Source organism: Desmodus rotundus, chromosome 11 (genome assembly GCF_022682495.2).
Source record: "Desmodus rotundus isolate HL8 chromosome 11, HLdesRot8A.1, whole genome shotgun sequence".
NCBI lineage: Eukaryota > Metazoa > Chordata > Mammalia > Chiroptera > Phyllostomidae > Desmodus > Desmodus rotundus.
The window spans coordinates 5,284,409-5,305,716 of NC_071397.1; the positions used below are offsets into that span (position 1 = coordinate 5,284,409).

The 21,308-nt window shown below is 54.8% G+C and overlaps 1 protein-coding gene across 1 annotated transcript in view; it reads right to left on the minus strand.

Moving 5' to 3' along the window:
* Nucleotides 1–301: 301 nt before the first annotated feature.
* Nucleotides 302–21,308, minus strand: part of MDGA1 (MAM domain containing glycosylphosphatidylinositol anchor 1) — a 57,009-nt gene continuing 36,002 nt past the window's right edge. Inside the window, exons 3-17 of the mRNA XM_024557924.3 lie at nt 20,760–20,934; nt 18,862–19,058; nt 17,915–18,047; nt 17,420–17,689; nt 15,272–15,601; nt 12,281–12,577; nt 11,443–11,727; nt 9,700–9,851; nt 8,684–8,861; nt 8,403–8,426; nt 7,281–7,433; nt 6,804–6,938; nt 2,389–2,519; nt 2,047–2,155; nt 302–1,344 (exon numbers count right to left, since the gene is read on the minus strand). Coding sequence (XP_024413692.2) covers nt 1,253–1,344; nt 2,047–2,155; nt 2,389–2,519; nt 6,804–6,938; nt 7,281–7,433; nt 8,403–8,426; nt 8,684–8,861; nt 9,700–9,851; nt 11,443–11,727; nt 12,281–12,577; nt 15,272–15,601; nt 17,420–17,689; nt 17,915–18,047; nt 18,862–19,058; nt 20,760–20,934 — 2,661 coding nt within the window. The 3' untranslated portion in view covers nt 302–1,252. The remainder of the gene's footprint in view (nt 1,345–2,046; nt 2,156–2,388; nt 2,520–6,803; nt 6,939–7,280; nt 7,434–8,402; nt 8,427–8,683; nt 8,862–9,699; nt 9,852–11,442; nt 11,728–12,280; nt 12,578–15,271; nt 15,602–17,419; nt 17,690–17,914; nt 18,048–18,861; nt 19,059–20,759; nt 20,935–21,308) is intronic.

Genomic DNA, 21,308 nt, shown 5'->3' on the forward strand with positions numbered 1-21,308 from the left:
CACGGACAGCTGGGTGGGGGCTCGGGGGTGATGCTGAGGAGGAGAGGTCTAGATCCCATCATGCCCAACTCAGGCTGCCTACCTAGGACCCAAGGACCCCAAGGATAGGGACCCCTTTCACAGCTGGGGGCATGAGCTCAGCTCTCAGGGAACAGGGTGACTAGCAACTGCCCCACCCCCCACCCCAGCTCTACAAACCCCTCCTCCTTCACCAGTGGAGGAGGGCAGGGGCAGCCTCCCCCCACACCCTCCTACCCAGGGCAGCCCCTCATGCCAAGTATGTAAGAAACAGAGGCTGCACTCTACTCCCAAGTCCAGTATCTGATATGGGGACACAAAATTATGAAAGCCTAACTTTTCCTCTGTCCCTTTCGGAGTCAGGCCTCGCCCCAGAAAGTGGCCTGGCCACCCTGGCTCTTTGGAGATGCAGCTGGGGGCTGAGGCTGGGCCAGCCTTCTAGGGCGGGCACTGTGCTCTCAGGAATCCGGAGGCTTCAGGGGGAGGTGGGAGTAGCGGTGGAAGGTATCAATCTTCAGGCTGCCCAGGCACAAGACCCCATGCTGGGTCCCTTCAAAGGGGGCACGGAGAGTGGGGGGGGTGGAGTATGACATCCCAGGGACAGGTCAGGGGACCTGGGTGACCTGGGGTCTCCACTTTCTAGCCCTTGCCCCAGGAAGAGTTGCAAGCAGCAGGTGCCTCATCCTCCTTGTTGTCCTCTGCACGGGGACATTCACAGAGCTCACAGAGTGCCCCCTGGCCTCCCTGACCCCAGCCTCCCCCATGCCAGGGAGTCCACATCTGGTCAAGAGAGGACCCTTGCGTCTACTCCCTTTCTGGTAAAGCCACATGGCTGGGGCTCAGCCTTAAGTCAGGGATGAAGTGAGGGCAGAAACACACCACAGGTGCAGCCAGGACAAGGCCTAGATGGCGCCAAGGTCCCTGGGGTGGCAGACACCATTCAGGTGAGTCTCCCGTCTCTGCAGTAAAGAAGGTGCTGGCTGGCAGGTCGGATAGAAATTTGTGCTTTAATATACTTCTGTGTGTGAGTGTGGGTGTGTGCGTGTGTCGAACGACTGCAGGGCCTCAGCGCTGGACCTCTGTCCTTGTTCTCTGCTCATCCTCGCAGTCAACATCGGCCCCCTCCCTGGTGGGCTGGTCCTGCCCCTGGCACCCCGGCTGGCGGGGGTCAGTCTTTGGTACAATGCAGACACTTTGGTGTGCCAGGGGCGGGGTGGGGGCCACGCAGCTCTCATCATCTCTGCAACGCCAAGAGGAAGATGGCCATGGGCCCCCAGAACTGCGGGTGGGGCTGGCGGGGCACTCCACTGCCCGGCATCACCACCACTGCGACAGGAAGGAGAGAAGGAAGATAGGCCGGGGCTCCAGTCAGTTCGGGAGGACCAGGGAGGAGCAGGCAGGCAGGCCATGGGGGGCCCGTTACTTTGCCCCCTCTCTCTGGAGACCTGTAGGCAGACATCGCCCCCAACGCACACAGACACACTTATCAGCACGGACTCGAGGTGGTGTGGTGGAGGGGTTAACTCAGCCTGCCGGGGTCCAAGTCCTGGCTCTGTGGCTCACAAAGACACGGAGCAATTTACTTGGCCTCAAGGGGCCTCAGTTTCCTCATCTGTAAAACATGTCTAACAGTAAGAGCTACCCCAGAGGACTGTTTTGAGGATTGAGTGAGCTCTCAAATATTGTATCTTGCGTACTATAGAGTAACGGCTCAGTAAACTTGAGCTGTTCCCCGGGGGAACCTCTGGACCCATGCAGAGATGCACCCGGGCACAGGCACAGGAGGCACTCGGGCATGAAAACAGCTCGGCGCACTCACAGGAGGGCAGGGTCTGGTCTTCTTGTTGTCCTGCATGGGCCCCACAGCCCAAGCCAAGCCAGAGCCCAGGCGTTCCCCTAGTCACTGATACACACAGCCTGTCACCGAGCCACTCTGAACCCTCATTCAGACTCAAACGCTCTCCTCCCCCAACACAGGTGCCTACCCACAGGCCCTCCCCAGATTCTCACCCCTCTTCCGGCCTTCACCTTTATTGGGATCCATCTGCTTCCGGGGACACTCTCCCTTCTTTAGTGTGACATCGTCTATGGCGATATCCCCCAGGTAGCCCGAACCTCGAACCCCCTCAAAAATAATCTGGGGTAGGGTCACAGAGCAGGGAGCAGGGGTTAGGGAGGTTCTGCCAGATAGACTGCCACCTCTTCCCCTCAGTGCCCCTGGCAGCCCCCCAGCCCCACACCCTACACCCTGCCTGCTCTCTGCACCGGCCTCCAGGAACACCACCAAGCCTTCCGAAGTGATTCCTGGCCCGAGCAACAGCCCAGGGCCTGGGAAAGCTTGGGAGGGGCCTCTGGGCCCAACAGACTCACCTGGAAGGGCCCGCTGGGGTTGATGGGCACATGGGCCTGCTGCCACACGTTGCCCTTATTGCCACTGAGGGACCAAGCGTGCGTGTCCAGGGCTCCTTTGTTCCGAGACCGCACCAGGAGGTTGAGGGAGCCTGTGACGGGTGTGAAGAAAGGGGGCCAGTGAGGTCTGAACGAGGGCATGCTTCCCCTTCTTCATTCGCCAAGCCCTCCTCTCCCACCATTGCCCCTGGCCAGCACTGTCTGCCCATCACCTACTGCTTCAATGTCCCATTATCCCGGCCAAGGGGAGGGGCAGTGGCCAGCACAGCAAAGAGAGCAACAGCAGCAGGACTTCAGTTCATCAGGGCAATTTGCGAATTTTCTTTCAGCTTTTCCCTTCCTGCCTGATCAGCGAATCCCCCACCCTCCACACACACTCACACAGGTGCTCTCACACACACACACACACACACACACACACACACAACCATTCCCCCTCTGAACGGGACAGTTGTCCCAGGGTGATAGGGCCTTGTCTGCGCACACAACAGGATTCCAAATCACAGGACGCAGACCCATGGCAGCGCGTGAGACGTGGGGTGGTTTCTGGAAGTCTAGTAATCAACTTTGAGGTTTTGAATACTTACATGTATGCTTAAGAGGTGAATGAAACTAGCCCTTCAAACCCCCAATTTCTCTAATATTAATGCTTAGGACCAAGCGAAGGAAAAAGGAATGAGTTGACTGAAAGAATGAGGTTAGTATGTGCGCCACACAGCTGTGGTTAAAGGGGTGAAAGTGAAATCCTGGAGGCATTAGTCTGGGGGTACCGAGCCCATCTGCCCACAGCCACGGGGCCTGGGGTTCGGGGGGTGCCGAGGGACAGTGGAAGGGAGAGGGGATCGTGGCTTGGTTAAGGGCACCCAGGCCATACTACAGCCCCTCCCCAGCTCTTCCGGCCCCCAGTGACACGAAAGACCTGGCTCAGAGGGAAGAGGAATCAACTTAGATGGCGCCTGGTGGCTGGCATTTCCATAGCACTGCCCACAGACAAAGCCACACCATCTGTGACACCAGATAGATGGACCCCCAGTGGGGGAGAGCCACCAAATGTTACCTGCCTGAGATAAAAGGAGTTGGCTGGGACCAAGAAGAGCCTGAAAAACACGAGGTCTGGGGACAGCTGGTGCCCAGAGCTGCCAGGTGGGTCAGGGGTGGGGGGAGGGGGGGAAAGGGACAAAGACAGCAAGAAACACTCCCTTCCTCACCAGGAGATGGAGCCACAAGAGGGCTGTGGCCAGCACCCAGTGGGCCAGGAGGTGCTACACGGGCTTCAGCAGGGCTCAAGCCCCAGTGCCTTCTGGGCTCCCCATCAGCCCCCAAGGGACCTCTTTCTCTTCCCCTTCCGGCAGATCTTCCCCTGCTCCTGTCCCCCTGGGGACCCAGCCTCATTCACACCCTTTTTTCCTCCCTCACCACCATGCCCCAAGGACACTAATGGGGAAACTCCCCCCTTTCACTGTTGAAACAAACATTCAATTTCCGCCCCCTTCCCTGAGCACCCCATCAGCTCCAAGATGCCCCCTGCTCAGGGACTGCTCATAGCCTTTCACAGGTGTCAGCCAGGGCCCAAGATCTTCAACTTCCCCTAAGGGTGGACCTGCTCACCGCATTCTTCCCGTGTTCCTCACCTCATCCAAAGCCAAATGTAACTGTGCGCTGGAGCCTGGACACAGTCCGGCTCTGAACTTTTGCCTAAGCTGTTCCCACTGCTGGAGATGTCCTTCCCTACCACATTCCCCTAGCCACATTCCTCCTGTGCTACAAGGGCTCTCTGAAACGTCACCTCCTCCAAGAAGTCTTCCTAGACTTAAACTGGGAGTTCTCTACACTTCCCGGGAACTCTTGAGTCCTTAAACTGCAGTTCTGCAGGCCTGGCCCACTCTCTGCTCAGGGGTGTGGCAGTCCTTGGGACTCCCATCTTCTCTTCCCTGTGACTCCTTGAGGGAAAGTCTGCATCCCATTGCTATTGGTTCTCAATAGTTAAATGCTGAATGAAGAATTGGTCACAACTGTCATCAGGAGCGAGAAAGGACTTCCATAGGGCCTAAGGATTAGAAGTTACCTTGGGTTTTATCAAGTTCAGACCTCCCTGTCATTCATTCATTCATTCATTCATTCGAGTTGAGTACCAGTATGTGCCAGACACTATTCTAAGCACTAGAGATACATCAGTGGATAAGACGAAGACCCCTGCCCTCCAGGAGCTTGTGTTCTCTTGGTGGTGAGCATTATAAAGAAAGTAACTCAGGGAAGGGAATGAAGACATTTCAGATGGGGCTATCAGGGACCTCTCTGAGGAGACCTGAAAGAGGGAAGGAGAAGAATGTTCCAGGCCACGAGAACATCACGAACAGAACCCTCTAAGGCAAGAATCTGCCTCGAGTATTTAAAGAAAAGCAAGGAGACCAGTGTGCTCAAGCTAAGTGGTAGCTAGAGGAAGAGCAGCAGAAAATGAGGTCAGAGAAGCAGGCAGGGTCTGGTCAGGAGTGGGAGGCCTGGAGATGGTGATGGAAGGGGACACAGCTGGGGAGGAGCATGACAGGGACAGGGGTCCCCTTCACAGCACCCCTGCTGACAGTCCTCCTGTCCAGGGATAGGGCAGCCCACTCCTTTGCCGGGCACACCTGAAGCTTACAGGGTCTCTTTTAGCTGGAATCAAGTCTGCTCCCGGGAAGCGTCCAGTGATGGTTTGTGCCAGCCCCTGAGGAACACTGAGCAAGCCCTGAGGCCCAGACTGCTCCCAGTTACCCCGGCATCCCCGCTCACAAGGCCTGATTTCCCAGGGCCTAGGGGACCCAACGTGCTCCCCTTTGGAGCCGGGTCCCCAGTGTCCCTCCTGAGTTGGGGAGAAAGTGGCCAACTCTCCAAGTGTGCCTGCGATGTGGAACTTTCAGGGTAAAACTGGGAAAGGCTGGGCAAAGCAGAATTGGTTTGCATTGGCCACTGGAGCTGGGAAGCCAAATGGAAGTGAGGGCCGGGTAGAGCGGGCAGTCCTCTCACCCACCCCTCACCCCAGAGGAAGCTTCTCGCCCAGCCCAGCCCAGCCCAGCCCAGCCCCGGCCATGGCCGTATCGGTCTGTGTGGTTGGTCTGGGGGATCCAGGGGGTGCAGAACCTTCCATCCCACCCCCTTCCAGTTCACTGGTTCGGCCTGACCCATCATGTGAGCTGGGGAGACTTCTCCATAGTGAGCCTTTACATCTACACCTGCTGAAAGTCCCTTCCTCTACTGTGCAGTCATGGAAAACAGTTAAGTAAGTGTTCTGTGACCTGACGAGGCTTGGTCTCCAAGATGCACGGTTCAGAGGGAAAACAGGCTCCAAACACAGTTCTGTGTGGAAAATCAAAGGGGGAGGGAACAGTGTATGTGCCCTGGTTCCACGTGCATGAAGTGTTTCTGGAAAGGTCCCCAAGTGTAGTACTGCCTGCCCCTGGAGTGGCGCTCTAGGTGGCAAGAAGCCTGGCATGGGAGGACCCTCATCAGGTGCCCTTTCGTACCTTTTGACCCACGAAGAGTACATTACCTTTCCCATAAGTAAGTAAACAAGCAAACAAAAATTTAACCAATGTCAACTCCTCAGTAGAGTCTTCCACCACCAGGCCCCAGAGTCAGTCCCTATTACCCGCTGTCTTGGCCCCTGTCCTCTGCTGTGGACACGTGTCACAGTGGCCACTAAGTCTTCTCTGGCACAATCAGTCGTTCACTGTCTGTCCCCACCCTGACTGCGGGTGCCACGAGCAGGGCGAGCCTGTCCGTGCCGTCTGCTGCAGCACCTGACGCCTGGCACAGAGCCCAGGCTCTGGACGCCGGGCCGCCCTGATGAGTTCGCTGATTCATGTGCGCTCCTACCAAGGCCGTCTCTTTCCAGAGGGCATCCCTTGGGTGCACGCCTGCGCTTGGAAAGCCTGACTTCCTCTCACTGCTCACAAAGCAGCACACTTCCAACCCTGTCTTTAGGGCCTCAGGGACTCAGACAGCTTTGGGCTGCTGTGTGGTCTCGGGCAAATGCTTAACCTCTCTGAACACCTCCCTCACCGTGTGGTTGTGCGGGGTAATGAGCCCACAGATGCAGAGAACCCAAGATGTTTCCTGGCACCTGGCAGAAAATCAATAATACAGTGACATCTTAGCTGTTTTCTCCATCCACTCCATGACCCCCGTTCTCATTCTGGTGAAGCCATCTTTCCCTCTGTCTCAGGGCGCCTTGATCACCCAAACCTCACACAAGCTGGCTCTGGACCTCCCCTTTGCGCAGATTCAGCTAAGTTGGGAAACAGAGGCCACATGTGGGCAGTTTCCTAGCCTCCTCTGGGCACCCCTCCCCGCTCCAGCCCCAACACACACAGAGCAGACTACCTGGTCCCCTGACTCACCGATGTGCTTCCCGTACATATGGTAGAAGAAGGAGACGCAGTAGAACTTGGCGCTGGCATTGTACAGGGGACTCACCAACCGTGCACGGTCCCCCAGTTCCCGGGGCCTTGAAGTCTCAATGAACATGTAGTAGCCTGCAGGGGAGGGTTAGATAGGCCAACAGCTTCTCTTCACCCCACCTAGGAAGGAGTCCATCTACCTGATTCCTTCCCTGCCTTAGTCCCAGCTGAATGAATACCAGGGGCCTCACCCCATCGCACCCCGTCCTCCCTGCCTCACAGCACAGGGGTCTAGGCCAGTCTTTATGAGTTCTTGGCTCTACTGAGGTTCTTCTTCCTGATCCTCTGTCAGGACGGGGCCGTGTCTCCCCTCAGACTGGGGCTCCCTGAGGAGAGGGCTATGTCTCTCCATTAGACTGGGGTTCCCTAAGACCTCGGAAGCAGTCCCCTGTTCCTAGCAACAGGCCATGTCCTCACCCTCAGGGGTGCCGCTGATGTCCGTGGGGGGACCAGTATTGGGAGAGCGCTTGGGGTTCTGAGTTAGGGCGTTCTGCCGTGTCCAGTCAAAATTGTCTGTCAGGTCCTGGGTGTAGCCACAGATCTTCTCATCCTCAAAGTGGCAGGTGTTGTCTGCATCGGGGTGGGGAGTGGGGGTGAGACCAGAGGGTCAGCCTCCTGGGGTCCACTGGACCAGCTTTGCCCTCCCTGGCCACCCCCAAGGCAGCTCCCACGTAGTGGGCCCAGGATCCCAAGGCTTGGGAAACCAGGCAACAGGGCCCCTGACCAATTTGTTCCCAGAACAGGACTTCTTAACCTTTGTGTGACCCCACAGACCCTTCTGGCCACTGCTGAAGTCTCCATCTCCTTAGAGACGAATAATGATTTAAAATGCATAAAATGAAACACAGAGGACTGACAGAAAATCAGCTATACTAAGAGGTGTCAAACATTCTTAAACAAAGTTGTGATATAATAATCGGGCTTCTTTATTATCTTATTAAGTCAGGAGATACAGTGTTAGGTCTAATAACTGCCATAGTGTTGAACTACTAATGAATGTGAATGACATTGAGAGATAGCCGCAAGATCTTGAAGGTGACGTGACAACATCAGGTTTCTGATGACAACGTCACAAGCACTGGTTGTACCACTGCGGCTGGTTGCCTACACCCACCACTGAAGGAGCTGTTACGCTGCTGCTAAAGGTCGGGAGAATAAAGAAGTGTGTGCCCTTCCAGGTCCCAGATTCACAGGCCCCCTGAATTCTGTACACAGATCCTTCGGGGGTCCAAGGACACCTGCTCTGGAGAACTGGGGATATGGATTAGCCTGGCCTTTCTTTTGGGGACAGTGAGTGGTGCTGAGTGAGGCCCTGAGTTAGAGATGCCCCCTGGCTCCACCCCTGCCCCCCACCTCTTAGTCCCAGAATAAATCCTGGATGCAAACATCTCCAAGCCCAGCCCTGCTCCCTTCTGCTTCTCCCTCCAGCTGCTGGCCTCCATCCCATTTTCTCTCTGGGCATCTCTTTGCATTCCCTCCTCCCACCAGGGGTGCTTTTGTGTCCCTGAGGAGAAGGAAGAGTGAGGAGGAGTGTCTCACCTGACAGACTGGGAGAGTTGATGGCTGAGAAAGCAAGCAAGATAACCAGGTCAGAATCAAGTGGGGTCGTGCGGAGGGTGCCCGAGCGTAGGATCAGGGGCAGGGTCCCCAGAGCCAGGACTGGGAGCCAGAGGGACCTTGCCTATAGTGACAGAGCAGGACATTGCACAGTGGGGAGACCCAAGCTTAGGAGCCCTGTGGGGAGGGGGGAGGGTGTCTGCTGGGCATAAGATGGGCCCACCCTCCCCATCACCACCACCACCACCACCACCACCACCTACGTTCTGTGTAATGGATGATGCGAGAGGCCATGTCACCGGCCCCAAAGGTCGTATAGGGTGTGAGGCGGACCTCGTAGCTGTGGGGCACACGGAGGTCAGTCAGGATGTACTCCAGCAGCTGCCCCTTCTCCACACGCCGCACTGGGATGGCCTTCACCATGGCATTGTGCTGATTCAACTGCAGATACAGGGAGTTCCCAAACGCTAGACAGGCCATGTCCTCCACCAGGGCACCAACCCAGGCCCTGGCGTGACTCTGGGGGTCCATGTCAAGCAGCAGAAAGAGGAAAGGACTAGGAAGCCAGGCCCTCAGTTTCCTCATCTGCAGGACAGAGCAGTCACCCCTTGCATGCCTACCCCCCAGGGCTGTGTTAATAATGAATGACCACACCACGTATCAAACACTGCTGTGTGCTAGGCACTAAATGCTGTGCAATTATGAACTCATTTAACCCTCGAAATAATGATCCTATGAGGTAGAACTCTGTAATTTTACCCCCATTTTACAGATGAGGAAACTGAGGCCAAACAGATGTAGCTTGCCCATATCATGCAGACCTGGATCCTAGCTTAGGCAGTCTGCCCAGAGTCACACTCTTTCCCTCCACTGCAGGGCCCCATACGCTAGGCAGAACCACATGAAATTAGGACACGAAACCAGCACAGCGGCTCTGGCCTTGCGTTCTAGAGACCCCGTGCGTGAGACTTCAGCTCGTGCCTTAAGTTTCTGATGTAAGAGCAGAGTCTGTGTTCCGTGAACAGAACTGGCTCTGCCCCTCTCCCCACCACCAACCTCTGCCCGATTCTCAGGGCTGTGCCAGAGCATGGCTCCAGAGGGGTCAGGTCCCTAGCACCCCCAAGCTCCCGCTGTTGTGCCCAGCACACTTCCTTCCTGGCACTGAAGAGTTGTCTGTAAGGAGATCAGCGTGTCCCACCCCCACCTCCAACCCCTTTCCCTGGCTCAGTGAGCACCTCCAGGGTCAGCTGACACTGGGGCCCTGTCCCCCTTGGCCCACCTGGCGGACACTGAGTCTGTAGTTGAGCACGGGGTCAACAGCATCGGGCTCCCTCTGGGTCCACTGCAGCACGTAGGAGTAGTTCTTGGACAGCTTGTGGCTGCGGGTGGGGTTGGGGGTGTCGAAGTAAAACTCCGGGCTGTAGGCTTTGGCTGAGAGGGCGGGGAGGGGGGCATGGGGCCATGGGGGTGGGTGATGGGGAGAGACACAGAGAGAGGAGGTATGGGTGAGGGAGACAGAGAGTGGAACAGAGAGGGGGCGGGAGAGACAAAGAGAAGGGAATGTTGTGAGGAGAGGGGTTTGGGAAGAATGAGGGTGTGGAAGGAGGTAAGGAGGGAGATGGAGAATTCCAAGAGGTGGTGTTGGCGAGATGGAGTAGAAAGGCCAAGAAGACAGAACAGAGAGAAGTTTGGGGAGATGGGAGAGATATGAGAACACAAGAAAGAGGACAGGGGGAGAGACAGGAAGAAGGGCCACGGAATTGAGGGAGAAGGAAGAGAAGAGATACAAGAGGCAATACGGTGGGGAGAACAGGGAAAGTGTGGGAGAACAGGGGAGAGGGGGAGGAGGTGGGAAATGTCACAGGGGCCTCTGGCTGGCAGGGCTGGGGAGGTGGCCAGTGGCCTGTGGTGCTAGCCCCCTGCCGTTGAGTAAGTGGATCCAAACAAGAGCTAAAGGGGCGCCCAGTCTGGGGCTGTTGGGCGAGCTGGCAGAACAGTGGAACAGAGGACAGGCATGCTTGGGGTCCTTCTAGGGGCAGTGCCACAGTTCTGACAGGGAAACGCCCCCCCACCCCCCAACGGAGGAAGGGAGACAGCTTGGGCAACGCTGACAGCCCCTCTCCATTCTCCTCACCAAAACCTCCACCCCTTTTTGACCCACCCACTCCCGTCCGAAGCCCCATCAGCCCACCCAGGAATGACCTGATGAGGAGATGGGGCTGAGAGGGATTTCTGGGCACCGAGGGGCCTGACATTCTTAGGGTGACAGCTTGGAAAATGTGTGCGAGCTGGCCCAGCACAACCCACAAGGTTCTAGATACATTATTGAGGGGCATCTTCTCTCCTTGAAGCCACAGCTCAGGCCCCTCACAGTGGGGGAAAGGAAAAGAGGTTCCCCATTCGGTCTCTGGGACCAAGAACGAAGGAGGAGGGTCTCGAAACACAACGTCTGAGTCTGAGTCTGAGTCTGAGTCGAGCAGAGCTCAGGGCTTGAGTGGGTGGGGCTCTAAACTGGGTGTGGGTGGGGCTGGAAGGCACTTCTACAGAAACGGCAGGAAGTGGAGAGAGGAGATTGGATAAGGTTAGAAGGGGTGGAGCCTATGCCTTAAGTAGGCGGAGCCTAAACTGTGTGTTTGGGCCTTTAGAAAGGGTCCAGACTTGGGGACCTGGCTAGAGGGGCGATGCATGGGCGCGGTCAAGGAGGGGCCTGAAAGAGGAGGGACTATCAGAGCCCAAAGAAGGGGGCTGAGCTAAAACAGGCGGGGCTTGCGATGGGTATTCGCGGGCCCTGAAAGGGGAAGGCCTAGATCCTGAATGGGGTGAGTGGAGGAGCCGGGCCGTAAGAGCTCACGGTTGGATCCGGGTGGGATGGGGGCGTCCAGGCCTAGCATGGGCAGTTCTTGGAAAGGCAGTGGCCTAAACTTGGTGTAGGTGGGCCAGGTGCAAGCAGGGCTGGAGTTGGGGCGGAGCCTGGGCCCAAGTGGGCTTGGTTGGGTTAGGGTGGGACCTACTGGACGCTCACCCGAGACCTGGAAAAGGCAGGCCGCGGAGCCCACGTCGTTGGAGACGCTGCACTCGTAGCTGCCGCTGCTGTCTCGGGTGACGGCGTCGAGGCGAAGCTCGGAGTGGTCGGAGGCCTCGGCGGCCACAGGGACGGCGGGTGGCGGAGGCAGCAGCTGCCCTTTGAAGCGCCACACGGCCGAGGTGATGCGCTGGGGGCTGCCTCGGAGGAGCGAGCAGCGCAGGAGCACAGGCCGGCCCAGAGCCTGGCGCACATCCTGGGAGCTGGGCTCCACCTCCGGTGGGACTGCGGGCAGAGGCGGGGACAGAGGTCAGCGGGGCAGAGGTGGGTCTGAGGAGCGGCCCCATGGGAAAGTGATTCACTGGCACCTACTCCCGTGCCCCCCACCCTGGAAGGGTGTCAGGGCAGATATACACTCGTAACACACTCATATCTCTCGTCCTGCAGATACCTACTCCCTCTTGGCCATTCCTTCCAGCCGTGCATCCCAGGCTGGGCTTCTATTCATGCCTCAAATGGCCCCCTCACACTCCACGTAATGAAAAGCAACACAACATCGGGATCTAGAGTCTGAGCCCTGCAGCTAGATGACCTAGGTTCAAATCCCAGCCCTGCCTCTAACTAGCTGTGAGAGCACTCAAGTTATTTAACCTGTCTGTGACTTGGTTTCCCTATTTGTAAAAATGTGTCAAGGCATCGATGGGGGTTTAGGGGTATCAGCAGTACATGGAGGGGTTTGGCTGGACTGGGGTGGGTGAAGGGATGAAGAGAAGGTAGGCCTTGCGGAGGGCAGGAAGGACAGCTCCGGAGGTAATCCGAGCGGGGCAGTGGGACTCACATTGCACGTTCAGCTGCACCTGGGCCTCACGGGGGCGCACGTTGAAGCCATTATAGCGAGCTGTCTGGCAGCGGTAGGTCCCACTCATGTCGCGGCTCACTCGCTCCAGCCGCAGCTTTCCGTCCAGGGTCTCCTCCAAAGGCAGCCCTGAGGGCAGCAGAGCAGCCTCCTTGTCCACGCGAGACCAGAGCACGGGTGGCCGCGGCTTGCCCCGCACCTCGCACTGCAGCTCCGCGGGCGAGCCCTCGCGCACGGTCACGATGGCCCTGCCTTTGGGCACGCTGATGGTAGGTGGCACTGTGGGGGATAAGAGCAGGTTAGAGTCCCCTCATCCCCCCCCCCCACCCGGCCTCCACTGTGGGGCTTCTGCTTTCCTCCCCCTAAGTGCAACACCCCCTTCCCCATCCCGGACCTCGGGCAGATCTCTCAGAATCTCCAAACAGAACCCACCTCCCTAAAGGATTCCTCCTCACCTCCTGGGTCTCTACCTCAGGCTCTCCCAATTCAGAAAAAGCTGAAGTTGTCCTGGCCTATTCCTTCTTTTCCCTTATCTCAACATTACTATGTACGGGGGATTCTACTTTTTAAACAATTCTACTAAATAGCTCCTCCCTCAATCTCTTCTCTCCTGCCCACCGATCCTGCTCTAACCAGCTAAAGTCACCATCCTCTCCTTCTGGGGTGTTATCACAGATTGCTAGTCTGTATCCCCAACATCCTTACTCTTTTGTTCAAAGTAACAAAATATCTGGGTTTTAGCAGGACACACGGCCAGAATAAACACTGTGTCTCCCAGCTGGCCTTATGGCTACCACATGACCCAATTCTAGCCAGTGGGATTTGACAGAAAACAAGTGTCTTTAGAGGGAGAAGCCATGCCTTTTCCTCCTCCCTGCAGGCTGGAACGCAGGCTGACTGCAGCTGGAACTGTGGAGGAGGTGGCACACGCTAAGGATAATGGAACAGCAAGACAAGATGGAGAGCGGGGCCCTGAGGACTTAGTGGAGCAGAGCCGCTATTCCAGCCTGGACTGCTCACTTTTGCATGAAAAAGAAATACACAGCCAGCTTATGTAAGCCACTTTTATTTAGGGTTTTTCTATTATTCACAGCCAAACCTAATCCAACCCAACACATGCCCAAATGGAGGAGGGTCTTTTTAAAGATTTCCATGGGTCCCATCCCACATCACATCAAATTAAAATGTCCTACATTAAATATAAATTGCAAATAACTCCACAAGGCATGCTGAGGTCCAGTTATCCAGTTAGCATAATTTAACTCTATAAGCATTTATACATTTATTGGCTTTAATTTTGCAGTGTTCTCTTTGTATTTTGGTACCAGTTAATTTATTTTTCCAGGTCTAAACCATTTCCACAGGCCCTTAAAAAGCTTCCATGCCCTAAGAACTAGGCTTATGAGCCAAATGGAGGCAATGGCCCTGTGCCCTGTTGATTAACTATTACTAAAACATCCCAGCGCCCACCCCTTCTTCACCCCCACACACTAACAGGCTGTCTCCCCACTATGAGGCTGCACCATGCTCAGGTTAAAGCTCAAGCCCCTGTGCTCTGGCCTCTGCCACCCCCAGCCTCATCTTCCCTGTCCCATTCTGTGTCCCAGCTGTGAGAGTCACTTGTAAAGAATATACTCCCTGGACAAGCCAAGCCTCGTACACCCTGGGGGTTCCCCACCCCTTCTCTCCTGGGCCTGTCCCCCAACCCAGCAAATGAGTATGGCTTGCTCCTCTGTGAAGCCTTCCCTGGCATGCCCCAGTAACTTGGGAGCCCTTCTCTCGTGCCCCCACGATGTCCTGAAGACCCTGTCTTTGGCTCCTGTGTCCTTTCTAAGCTTTGCCTTTCCAATTCCTGCTTTACCCCAATAGGTGGGTCTCCCAGTCTAGGCAGTGGACTCTGAAGATGGGGCCGTGGCCTTTCTCTGGGTTCCCAGGCCTTCACCCCCCACCTGGCACACAGTGATTGGCAAAACGGATTTGTGGAATCTGTGGAGCCCAGCTCAGGTCAGTCTCCTTCCAGAAGCCTTTCCTGACCGCCCCCCCACTCCCAGCTTCACCCAGCCTCTCTCTGTGCAAATGTCAGGATGGAAAGGGCCACCAAGGCCACCTGGTTCAATGTCTCACCGAGGAGAAACGAAGACCCAGAGAGTTAAAGAGTCTCAACTAAGGTCAGCCAGCTCCTCAGTGCAGTGAGCCTGGGACTGGAGATGAGATGCTCTCCAAAGTCACCCCCTCCAAACGCCTGTCATTTTCAAAGTGCAAAATCCTTAGGGGTGTCTGAGATCAGGCTCTGAAGGCAGATTGCCTGGGTTCAAATCCCAGCTCCACCACTTACTGTCGTGTTATGTTAGGTACGTTTTTTTGAACTCTCTGAGCTTGTTTCTTCACCCTAAAAATTGAAGATAAACTATCTACCCCATAGGGTAAATCATGAAGGCAAATGAGGTACAGTAACAACACATAATAACATCACAACACATAGTAAGTATTCAATAAACATTAGCCATTACTATTTCATTACTGTTATTTATTATTATTTGAATAGAGACCCAGACCCCCTGCATAATCTGGCCCCTGCTGACCTCTCCACTCTGTCGATCCTCCCAGCCACACTCTCCTTCCTTCGGTTCTCCCAAGAGCCCATACACTTCCCCGCCTCAGTGCCTTTTCACACGCTGATTCCTTGGCCTGCCTTTTTCTTCCACTCTCCCTTACTCTCCTTTGCCTAGTAAAATTCTCCCCCTCCTCAGGTCTCAGATCAAAGATTCTCTCTGAGGAAACTTTCCTGACTCTCCTGTATCAAGTTGGCAGTAATATATCTGTGAGACTATCTGAAAAATGTTGCTTTGCTACTTAGTTCCACCACTCTACCCCAGCACCCAGCACCTCCCGTTCGCAAGCTGCTGCCCCACCTCCACTCTGTGGGCCTCTCCAGCTCCCTCACACCTCCCCGCCGCCCGTACAGCTGCCCACCTGTCTCAGAGGAGATGTTGACCTCAACGCTCAGGTCAGGCACAGGTGCTCCTGGGAAGGAGGCCACACACAGGTAGGTGCCATAGTCGCTGAAGTGCAGGTCAATGAGCTCTAGGCTGCTTGTGACAGCGGGCAACTCAGGGTCATTTCGGGTCACCAGCAGCCTCTTGGACATGCGTGCCGGCTTGCCATTCTTGAACCACTGGTAAGTCACCTTCTCCTGGGGCACTGCATCTACGTGGCACGACAACTTCAGGTCCTGGCCCAGCTGTATGTTCTCGCTTTCTTTGATCACATCTGGGGTGATCTGGAACGTGGCGTTCTTCATGGCTGCAGGTGGACGGGGAGGGCGGGGTGGCTGGGGCTGGCCCAAAGCCAGGGGGTCTGTGTCCCACCCCATCCAGGCCCAGCTCCTCCCCTCAAAGTGGCCTTCCGCAGGCTGGGAGCTACACGCCCCCCCCCCCACACACACACAACCACCACAAAAAAACCCCACCATTTTGCTTGGAACTTGTTCTGCTTCTTCGGATGCATTTTTAAAAGTTCAAAAAAGCTCGCTGTAGAAACATGGATTTAGTAATCGTGAAAGTCACCACTGACCAAACACACACTATGTGAGAGCCTCTGCTCCAGGCACTTTGCACAGGTTTACTCATTTAACCCATCCTGCGATCTGTGGGGGGGGGCACTTTAGCGCACCCATTCCACCAGGAGGGAACTGAGGCTCAGATAGTTCAGTTCGGAGCCTGCGCTTAACCACTACACTACCTTATCTGTTTTCCTGTTTTAAACCCTGAACAAACAAAATACAAATTTGGGAGGCATGCACCAGAATGTCACAGTGGTCCTCTCCAGACAGGGGGGCTGCAGGGGACCGAGGGGAGATTTTAATTTGTACATTTTACCCTTCTGTGCTATTTAACTCTTTGCAGCAAGTTTGTCTAATTTTTAAAATAAAAGCCCAATACAATAATTTTACATGTCATTAAATTAAAGCACAGAGTTTAGAAAGAAAAGGGTCTGGCCTCTTTTTAAAGTCTGAATATTGTTTAATCCAAGAGTTAGACAGAACCTTAATATTGGATGCTAATTGGACAGGAAACTGGCACAACGGCCATAAACCAGGACTGGGTTGGGCCAAGCGGGCGGTGCGTCACCCTAAATGACCACAAGCATTTCGTGTAAATTGAGATCTTATCAGCCCAGGTGAAACCAGGTGGAGAAAAATAATCTTCTGATGGGAAAAGTACCATCAAAGGGAAAAATCGTTATCAGATAACCGCAATTTTGATCTTTCCTTTCTTGCTCTGATTCATTAAAACACCAGAGAGCAAGCTCCTTGTGAGGAGAAGCAGAAGGAGCGACTAGCCAGTGAAGAGCAGCAACAGAAAGGGCTCATTTCTTCAGAAGACTCTGAGCTGAATTTGGCAGAAGCTATACTTTACTTTCAAGTGTTAAAGAGCTGGAAACAGCCTGTATCTTTAAAAAACATATAACAAACAAATAAACAAACTAGTTGCACAAGCAGAATTATTTTAACTTTTCTCCTTGAAGCAGAGTAGCAAAATCCAGATCACATCAAGCAGCTAATGCTAACTACTGAGGCTGAGGTATAGTAAGGAAAGTGTTTGTACTTCTTTAGATTGTACTCCAAGTTTTGTATCATTTTTACATTGAATAATTATCTTCAGACTCATTAAAATGCTTTGCTAATAGAGGTTTACACATGAGGTATATGGAAACATTTTATTTTCACTTTAACTCAGAGACTCCTGTGGAAACCAGTGTACAAAAGAAATTTCTCCTGAGGACCGAAAGTCCACATTTAGCTTTTTGCAACCTCAGTTTCCCAACCTAAAAAAAGAGCAGGTATTCAGAACCAGTCCTTCCTACCTTTTGCATTGCTGAGGTTGCATTTGCAAATGTAGACTGTAAATTGTAAATAAAACTTTACACAATTTTAATCCTGCTCTCTGCTGGAAGACACCTAGATTGCAGGGAAATGGAAGTGCCTGGAGCGTGCCTCCTCAGCATTTATCACCTACCAAGAAAAAGAAGGCAGGCCCCTGTCCCATGTCACTGGTAGTTCTTACAGGACAGGGACCCTGTCTGCTTCCGAGTTCCCTCCCACCCCTCCGAGCCACGTACATCGCACCAGCAGGTTGACGGTCTTCTTGGCAGGGTTGCCCACATTGTTGGTGGCTGTGCAGTTGTAGTAGCCAGAGTCCAGGGCCTGCACTGAAGGGATACTGAGGGTGCCACCTTGGGCCAGAGCCCCCAGGGGCAGCAGGCCCGGCCCATGGGACCACTGCAGCTGGGGCAGGGGATCGCCGCCTGTCAGCAGACACTGCGCCGTCACATTCTCCCCAGGGTTCACCACCAGAGTCTCGTTCACAGACAGCTTCAGAGCTGGCGGCGCTAGGAGGACAAGGAGGTGGGGTCTTAGGGCACCACAAGGCAGGGCTGAATGCTAGGAAACCCATGGGGTTGGGGAAGGATGGGGGATAAGAAAGAGGAAAGGCAGGGAGCAGGCAGAGGGGAAGAGGGGGTACACTAATGGTGATGCACCTAGAGTCCTCTGTGGGGTGACGCACCATCTGTCAGTTCAGGTGGGCAAAGGTAAGGGCAGGAAAGTGCCTGTACCTGTGGTGTTGGTGAGCCGGAAGGTGATGGCCTTGTCCGGGATGCCGCACACATTGCGTACAGACACCTGGCAGGTGTAGCTGGCATAGTCCTGGGGCCGAAGGTTCTTCAGCTTCAGGACCTTGGTCTCCCCCTGGGCGGCAGTGGGCCACTAGTATGAGGGGTCTGCTTGGGACTCCAAGGATCCCTCACATATTTACTCAGCACCAGCGGCCAAAGCAAATTCTTACTCTAATCCCCATCTTTCCCAGCCTCCACACCATTTATCCCCAGGGAGCCTGAGTCTGGGGTGGATGCTGCACTCTTCAAACCCTGGGCCCCCCTGCATCTGAGGCTGCCCTGGTGCTCAATGGCCAGCACCAGGCCTCAGTTTCTCTACTTTGAGAAATGGACGGGTAAGGAGGAAGCCCTGCCACCATACAAACATGGAGCTGGCTCCATTGGCCACAGCCACATGTGAAGCTCTGACAGCCACCTAGGAAAGCCACCTTTGAAAGCCCTGCCTGCCAGGATGGCTTCATCACCATTTCCTGGGACAGCATGGGGCCTATGGGAAGTGGAGTCATCACTCTGCCCGAAAGTCCTGCTGTGTCTGCCCATGGGGTCCCCATACTCTGACAGCCAGCAGTGGGCAGGGAGGGCTTGCCTGCCTCTAGAGGGTGCCTTTCCTAACTGGCAATGTTCCAGAAGGACATGTTGCCCTGGACACTCTCCTGTCTGCATCACTGTTCCCTGAGCCTTCTGTCCAAATGTCATCTGCGCCAGGGTGTCTGAAGCCCAGTCAGAACGCGTGCTTTTGATGTCAAAACAGAACTGCTTTAGTGAGGCCGGTCCCAAGAACTCCCGATGGTGGGCCCTCAGTCCCCCGCCCCCTCCCTTGTTGGGTGCAGGAGGAAGAATGTAAGTTGAGTCATAAGGAGACCAGGCCAGCTATCGCCCATCCTGACCTGGGTGTAGAGGGGCTCATAGATGTCGACTCCATTGTCCTGGCTGTGGGACAGGGTGTCGGAGCCCCGCTTCCAGATGAAGCGTGCAGGTGGGTTGGAATTGACAGTACAGCGCAGGAACACAGTCTTCTCCTGGTAGAAGTTGCCTCGAACATCACTCACTGTCTGGTGCACTGTCAGCACCGGCTCGTCCAGGTCTGCAAGGACACAGCCCCAGCTGAGTCAGGACTGGATGATTCCAATGTGGAGGATCTGGGCTCCTGGCAGCTCTCAGAGAAAGCTGAGCCACCCTAAAGGAAGCTTCTAGAGAGCCAGCTGCTCTCCCAACCCTGCAAGCTTAACCAACCCTTAGAATTAGGGGTCTGGACTTGATGACTTCCCAGCTGTCCCTCTTCAGGGACCTGCATGGGGGTGTCTATCTTCACCCTCCCGTCATGGGATGGAGAGAGTGGCCGCAGACTAGAAATCAGGAAACCCTGGTTCAAATCCCAGGCTAGTTATTAATTTGTACTGTGACCTAAGTCTCTTCTCTACCTATTCCTCACTGGTAAATTGGCCTAGATTGGTAGTTCTTCCTCATTTGCACAATGAAAGCACACAGAGATTTTATTTTTAATATTGATGCCTGGAAGAGCTCATTAATGTGTCGGAAATCAGAGGAAGAGTGATCGCCTCTAAGAAGACTGCTGACTGGGAGGGCCGTGAGGAAACTTCCTGGGGTCCTGGAGATTCCCTTGAACTACATGGTGTTTACACACACACACGTAAGAATTCATTAAACTGTCCATTCAAGATTAGTGTACTCTCCTGGATGTAGGTTAGTCCTCAATTTAAAAAAAAAAAACATCCCAATGTCTGGGCCCCACCCCAATCAATTATATCAGAGTCTCTGAAGTAGCACCCAGACATCAGTGTTTCTTAAAAGGATCCCCTAGAGATTCTACTGTGCAGCCAGGGTGGTGAACCACAGTCTCCAACAACTCCACATTCAAACACCCTACAATGAATGTTCCAGCATTCCAGCACTCTGTCCTCCTTCCACAGCCCACGTAGATAGAGGTCATTATCAAGGCCATGGGCAGAGGTAGGGCATTGGTGAAGTCCAGGCCATGCCTCCCAGCCCCTTTCAGCACCAACAACTTGAGAAATGATCCTCAGCCCCAGGGTTTGGCAGGTGACTGGGTGGCTGATGCAGGATGGAAGAGAGGGTCTGGGGTTCCATCGCTCACCACTCCATCGGACCCCACTGGGGGAGTGTGAGGCCTGTTCAATGGGCAGGTTCATTGTAGACATTAAGATGATATCAGACAGGCCCTTGGCCTGGCCCCACAGGTTCTGGGTACCTAGGTCAGCCTGGATAGGCACAGAGGGGGTGGCAAGCAGGGAGACAGCCTCTTGGGGTTCAGGGACGACCCATGGAGGGCAGGTGGGGACTGGAGGCTTCCCATTCAAGAAGCGGCAAGGACTGCAGGGGTAAGGAAGTTTCAGAGTTGCCCCAGGGCAAAAGCAGAGGCATGAGGTACTGTGGGAAGGCCAGTGAACTATAATGAAGAGACCTATGCCCATGAGCAAGTATGGAGTCCTTGGTACCTCAGTTTCTTCACCTGTGGAACGGGTACAGATCCAACCTGTCCTGCCCTCCCTGACCACTTCATAGGATGTTGCAAGGTTCACATGTGACTACAGATGGGAATGTGAGTGGTACAGGGCAGCACACATCGCAGGAACAGCGGAGAAGCCCCTCTCCAGCATGGAAGAGAGGAAATCTCTACCGTCCTCCTCCTTGGAGGGGTCAGTTCTAGCCCCCGCCCTCTGACCCCACTCCTCCTTCCTAGCCTGAGCCTGAGCCCCTTTCTCCCCAGGGAGGGGCCAGAATAGACAGAGGGGCTCGGACTCACACTGCACGTCCACGCGGATGGACTTGATGGCAGGCACACCCACACCGTTCTCCGCCTTGCAGTAGTAGCGGCCGCCCTGTGTGCGTGCGATGCGTTCAATGCGCAGCGTCTCGTTGAACACCGAGGTCTCCTGGAACTTGTCTGAGGCACTGCCAGCTGTCTTAGTCCACCGCACCTGGGCAGGCAGGGTGGGACGGAGTCAGACGTGCAGTGAGGGTGGGGGGACCTCAGGGGGAGCCCTGCACTGTGTCTCCCCTCTAACCCCCATGGTTTTTCACAAGGGCACGTGGGGCATATACAGACCTAGGAAACCAACCTAGACAGATTTGTGTAAATACAGACATGGGGTAGACGCCTCAGCCAAGGGCCTGGGTCAGATGGATGAGGCTTTAACAAAGGCAGTGTGTGGAGCAGTTAGGAGTATGGATTTGTGAGCAAATTACTCAGTCTCTCCTGCTTTCCTTTTCGCATTTTTAAAATGGAGAATATTACCCACTCCTACAGTTACTGGAAGGACTTAATTAGTGTATAAGATCTGTCTGGAAAAGT